We start from the raw sequence: 6,737 nt of genomic DNA on the forward strand, positions 1-6,737 counted from the left end.
TAGCAGCGGTAAGGGTAGAGGGAGCGAGATAAACGAGATGACACAGTTGCAATATTGAAAAGACAAGCCGGACGCGTGTTGGCACGGAGGAATGAAACAAATATGACGTCATAGACGGGCGCCGTCCTTAAAGCTGCGACGCCTACGGTGTACATGCGCGCGGAAGTACCGACGTCTACGATTATGAGGAAAAGAAGGAGAGAAAGAAAGAAGGCAAGAGGGGAAAAGGTAGAAAGAAGGAGAAGAAGAATCACGTCGAGACCAGATGGAGCTCCTGCACATCCTCTCGCCATCACCCTCTTTGTTACGGGACCGGAACTATTCTGCGAAATTCACGTGACCGAGTGTTTTTTTGATCGATTGGCATGATCTTAATCACTTAATTAAATTTTAATTCGGTTGTCTCTTTTTTAATGAATTATCCTTAAGTTTCCTTAATTATTTACTAAATCTTTTACTCTCACATATGTATATCTATGTATATTTATATGTTCTATGTAACAGATATATTTGATATTAATTAAATTAATTAAATTTAATATTTATTTATTTATTTATAAATTTCTCGTAAACTATGCATTAATTTAATAAACACTGTTGTTGAATTTGATTTCTAAATAAGAAATCTTGTTGATCAGAATTACCTTTAACAATAAATTTTGTATATAATATTCTGTATTTGCATATTACGTATCATTATATGTTTATATATGATAATTTATAAATTATGTAAATCTTTTGAAACATTCTCTACATGTATTTATAGTTCCTTGACTGATGTAGAGAGGTCGCACGTATGACAAATGTATAATGTGTCTCTGTAAAATCGATGCAGATTTCATATATACCGGCAGATCAAAAGGATACTGGCATTTTGATTTCATAATTATTACATGTATGTGTTTTATATATATATATATATATATATATATATATATATATATATAAAGCATAGAAACAAGTTTATTAGAAATACATCTTATAATTTAAATTAAAAATATTTACATAATATTTTTATATATTTTGGTACACATTAAATAAGATACGCACAAAATTAAAGATACCCAGTAAATTTTATTTAATAACGATACTAAGCTTCTTTGAGATTATTTTGTTTTATTGACATTATTACGCCAATAAATATATCCGAATACTTTTTAAAACTGTTTTAAAAATGTTACAAATTTACATAAATATTATAATACAACACATTGAAGTTATACATTACAATATAATATTACTTAAAAGCATTTTTGAAACATTGAATGTTTTATATATTTCTACGTTTACTTTTTTAAAAGTAACATATATGGATATTTACGACAAATTTTAAATGGAGGCGATGTAAACGCTCATTTTAATCAATATGCTCGCTGTGAAGATAAATACGTCTTGTTGAACTACAAAAGTTCTTTAGATATTTAATCGATATTATTATCTATCGCCTTTTATCTATGGTAAACATTATTGTATTTCTTGCATCACGAATGAAATAAAAAAGATTTGTATGGGCAATTATTTTTTCATCGCTTTAATAGAATTTCAATGAAACAACAAATCGTCCGTCCATTGCGTGACTTTGCATTTCTAACTGAACAAATGGATTCAAGTGTACATGGCAAGCCACGCAAATAAACACGAGCGAATTTATAGAACATACGTATGTGCGGCGCAGATTCCTTTTTACCGAATCTTATTAGTTGCCCCACTATCGAATAGTCATCAAGCGAGTCATCTTCGCTAATGCAAAGCGCATGACTGTGAAATATATATTTTTTTATTTATTTGATATATTTCCTTTGTAAATTATCGGACACTTTCGCAAAAATCTTTACCAACAAGGTAAGTAAAAATAAAATTTGCCGGGTAATATTTGAGTTAATCATTCATTATACAGCGAAAAAAAGATCGACATTGACATACATCACGTAGCTGTTGCTCGAAATTTTGCGAGTTTTTCTTCAAATGGATGTTTTGTTCTCTGCATACTCGAGGGAGAATTATATAGGTCAAAAAAAAAAAAATGAAAAACGAGAAATGGAACGAGCGGGTTACATTAAATGTGGGTGGTGTTCGACACGAGACGAATAAAGAGCGACGCTGAAGAAAATCCCAGCGACCAGATTGTCACGGTTAACAGAGGCGTTAGCGAATTACGACCCGGTATTAAATGAATACTTTTACGATCGGCATCCAAGCGTCTTCGCACAAGTGCTCAATTATTATCGCACGGGAAAACTCCATTATTCCACGGATGTGTGCGGTCCGCTTTTCGAAGAGGAATTGGAATTTTGGGATCTCGATTTGAACCAGGTCTGATATCTTCGTTCCAAATAAATTGCATAATGTTATTAACCGTAAATTATACATATATATATATATATATATATATATATATATATATATATATATACACACACACACACATCATACACATACACACACACACATATACATAAAAAATGTCAATAATATGGGATACATGTACAGCGATAATATTACGGAATACATATGTTACAGATATGAAATCCAATAATTCCGTGTCAATATTCTGTCAATTATTTAAAGCTACTTCAACCAGCTTGCAATCTGTGACGCATCGATGATTAATTTTAATATAAATCTAATTTGTCCTTTATTTTGTTAAAATAATTATTGTAATTAGCAATAGGTCTTTGAAAGAATTAAATAGAGTAAAGTTAAAAGACTAAAAGAATAGATATATATCATTAACTTTTCTTTCAAATCATTTTTATAATTAAACATTTTTATAATTAAATTAAATAATTATTCTGTTATAATTAAACTTATCAAATAAAATTTAAATATCGTCTATATATATTTTCAAGAGAACTTGGAAACACTAATATAGTGATAACAAATATTATCATTTTCCAAATACTTAATTAAAATTTAAAAAAATTTTACTCAAAATAAACATTGTTTAAATAAAATGTTTGTATTCTGTTCTCTTATTGTAAGCGCATTACTGTATATATTGTTTACACGTAACTTGCTTCATACAAAAACGATTTAGTGTTTATTAATTTAAGTAATTATCACTCATGGAATACTTTAATATTTCTTAATTAAATTTTCTAGGTAGAAACCGTGTTGCTGGAATACCTATAGTGTTCATCGAGACACGCAAGCTACTTTGGCGATTTTTTATAAGCTTGACGTCGAACGCGAAAAGCTCAGCGGTGAAGAAATTGCACGGATTTTTGGCTTCGAGGACGAGTGTCGTGAAAAGACTTTAACGAAATGGCAAAGATTACGATCTCGTATGTGGGTTCTTTTCGAAGAACCCAACTCTTCATCAACGGCCAAACGTATAGCTTATGTATCGATGTTTTTCATTTGTCTCTCAGTTCTTAGTTTCTGCATGAAGAGTCATGCACCAGTGGAATTGCCGGAGAATAAGGATGACTATACAAATTTGTGGGAAGACCATTTGAATATTGAAACCGCTACTGGTTGTCATGAAGCGTTTTTTTATCTGGAATACGCTTGTAACGCTTGGTTCACTGTGGAAATAATACTTCACTGTCTCGTACGAACGTATTTGTTTTAACATTTGATCATTATTATTAATTATTCTCTGCAATATTTGCTAAATTTGTTTCTGTTTTACGCAAAATAATCATATGACGTATATATATTTTTAATTTTAACGTTTTATTATAATTTTTTTTATTATCGACAGCTAGGTTATTTCTAGCCACGATAATTAGGGTAATGAAAATTACGTTGCTATGTAATGTGATTACAGGTAAGTCCCAGCCTAAGGCGTTTCGTCATGTCGCCGGTCAATGCAATCGATCTAGTGGCGACGATGAGTTTCTACACAGAATTCTTGGCAAAATCAAGTTTTTATCTGGAGCTCCTGTCAATAGCACGTGTTCTACGATTATTTAAGTTGACGAGGCACTCCCCTGGAATCCTTATTCACACCTTTAAAGCGTCTGCCAAAGAATTGGTTTTACTAGTTTTTATCCTTGCATTAGGAATTGTGCTTTTCGGCAGTCTCATATTATACGTTGAACGCATACAGGTACATTTCTATTTCTATTCACAAGGAAATAAAGAACTGAATATTTTAAGAATACAATTGGGTGCGCTTTAAAGCGATAAAACTTTTGCAGTAAAATCCGTTGAAAGTTCAATCTCTGGTAGAAAGAAGTTTTTTCAAATCCGATTTTAAAATTCAATTCATTTTTACATTAATGCGAATTGCATATAAATATGTATAAACAACAAAACTAAAATTTATTTTTTGCTAAATCGATCTCTCTCTCTCTCTCTCTCTCTCTCTCTCTCTCTCTCTCTCTCTTTATCATCAAAAGCGACAATTAAATTTAATATTGTTCCAAAAAAATTGCAGAATACCAAAGTTTTATTTTATTCTAAAATGTAATTGAAAACCAGTCTGATTTCCGCTCAAACAATCATGGAATCTCTTTTGAGAAGAATTTATAAGAATTCTTCAATTCCTTAAAAGATTCCTTAAAAGATTTTCTCGATTTTACAATATCTTACAGGAAAATCCTGAAAACAAGTTTGATAGTATACCGCGAGGTTTACGGTGGGCTTTAGTTACCATGACCACTGTAGGTTACGGCGACGTGGTACCGAAAACTTTCCCCGGCATGTTCATCGGTGGACTCTGCACTCTTGCCGGTGTCCTGACTATCGCTCTTCCAGTTCCGGTCATTGTCAGCAACTTCTCCATGTTCTATTCGCACACGCAGATACTCGCATTATCATCATTATACTTCGACCTTTATTAATTTACATATAACCGTCTGATGACAATAGAGACGTTATCTAATCTTATGTAGAAAAAAAAATAGATATGAATGAATTTCACGTATATAAATGTATATATGTGAAAAAATAAAACTTTTCAGGCACGCAAAAAACTACCAAAGCATCGAAGAAGAGTTCTACCTGCTTTCCCAAAACAAATGAGGTCACCGCATCAGAGTTACGTTGACAGCGAGGAACACCAACTTCTACCGAGTTCAGCTTCTAAATCAATAATGGATTTAACACCTCGGTCAACTACCACTGGATTAGATGTGTTGCAATTACAGGTGCCACGTGTATTAATTGCACACTTATTAACGATTTTATGATATCTTACCTTACAATAAGAAGATTAGTCTTCTTGTATTCTTATAATTTTATTTACAGATATTATAATTAAGCGAATATTTCAGCCTCAGACAGATAATCAAACGGAAATGACTTAATCAAAATGGAAACGACATAATCAATCAATTTAATTAAAAAAACATCTCCGAAGATTTGAAAAGAAAGTGCTATTTGTACTCGTTTGCATATAATATTAATATAAAAGAAATTTAGCAGTAATGAGAATTAAATCTTATACTATTTCATAGCAGTAATAAATTATCTGTAATAAATATGTTGATTATAAAATAAAAAAATACTTGTATATAATGTTTGTAATCGAAAAAGAAAAAAAAAAAGTAAAATAAATACCATCTTCAATCTTAAAATAGAGAAAAAAAATAAGATAGTTTTATCAATTATTAATTATTATTTCCGATAACCATGTGCCCGGTTCGGTTTATTTACTTTATATATAAACGATTAATTTAATTCCTGAAATCAGATCCTCCTAAAATCGAGGGCATAGAAGGCGAAGAAAATACGTTTCATAAGCTCCCAGTCGCCAAGTTTCAGAGAGTTCAAAGCGCACAAAGGAGGACGCGGAACATCTCGAGACGGTATCGCGGATGATCGCGGGTATTATCTTCGGGTTATCGAACGTTAATCCTCCTCGCTCGTGGCTAATGGATGAGTGTCACCGGATTGTTCTCACGGGATGAAAATTTGGTACGCAACTCGGCAGTAAGGCTGTCCCTGAAAAGCGTAACAGCGCGCAAGCGTAAGCCATCGACCGGTGGAGAAATTCACTCGAGAGCGACGACGATCCCACTCGAGCAGAGCAACCCACTCGGTGCGGCCTCCAGGATATACCTTGTAAACCCGCATGCGGAGACGTGTCGCGTAAATGCAACTCCGTGTACGCACAACCGTCGTATTCCTACTCCGTAACAAGTACTTGTACGTCTTTCTACCTCCTCGGCTGGGTTCTTCCGTTAGACTCACGTTTCGATCGATTCGTCGCTTCGGGCAAATCCGATTTTCCGGGAGAAAACTGCTATTGTCCGACTAACGATCGTTCATCTACTATAATATTTGTCAATATCGCATAAATTTGCATAAATTATAAAACTACACAAAGCGTAGGAAATATTTTGTATATATATATATATATATATATAATGTAAATTAAATGTAAATTTTTATATATCTTTTCCGTTTTGAGAAGGAATTTTTATATTGATCTTGATTTTTATATTGATGATTTTTGTATTGATCTTCCTTTAATTCTTTATAATTTTGCAAATTATGTCGATTTTTATATATTCACAATATTGTTTGTTGATTTTTTTAAAGGAATTATTTAATATTATTACTTGGATTTTGGAATTTTATTGATTCATTGAATATCCGTCCCAAGAATTTATTTGATATATTTAAATTGAAAAATGCGTAATTTAAACATTTCTATTTATAAATTTGCGTATTATTATTATTATTATTGTGCACAGAATCGATTATTTGCTCGGATATCTTTAACGAAATTGTAATTCGAGACTTTAAAAAGTAATATTATATTTGCATTCGTGAAATATATACAT

At 31.9% G+C, this 6,737-nt stretch overlaps 1 protein-coding gene and 1 long non-coding RNA gene across 2 annotated transcripts; one reads left to right on the plus strand and one right to left on the minus strand.

Annotated features, from left to right (window-relative positions):
- The first annotated feature begins 1,998 nt into the window (after nucleotides 1-1,998).
- LOC105422767 (potassium voltage-gated channel protein Shaw) lies at nucleotides 1,999-5,453 on the plus strand. Its single transcript, XM_089084330.1, is given in 6 exon segments — nucleotides 1,999-2,092; nucleotides 2,095-2,313; nucleotides 3,107-3,553; nucleotides 3,773-4,054; nucleotides 4,542-4,757; nucleotides 4,911-5,453. Coding segments are annotated over 6 exon segments (1,461 nt in total). The 5' UTR covers nucleotides 1,999-2,023; the 3' UTR covers nucleotides 5,139-5,453.
- Nucleotides 3,658-6,115, minus strand: LOC148934735 (uncharacterized). Its single transcript, XR_016141184.1, has 4 exons — nucleotides 6,010-6,115; nucleotides 5,147-5,892; nucleotides 4,951-5,031; nucleotides 3,658-4,735 (listed from the first exon to the last, which is right to left on the minus strand). It is a non-coding gene; the product is annotated as an uncharacterized LOC148934735 (long non-coding RNA).
- Nucleotides 6,116-6,737: the final 622 nt, after the last annotated feature.

This window comes from Pogonomyrmex barbatus, unplaced genomic scaffold, assembly GCF_055798465.1.
Source record: "Pogonomyrmex barbatus isolate J1 unplaced genomic scaffold, ASM5579846v1 scaffold8, whole genome shotgun sequence".
Lineage (NCBI taxonomy): Eukaryota > Metazoa > Arthropoda > Insecta > Hymenoptera > Formicidae > Pogonomyrmex > Pogonomyrmex barbatus.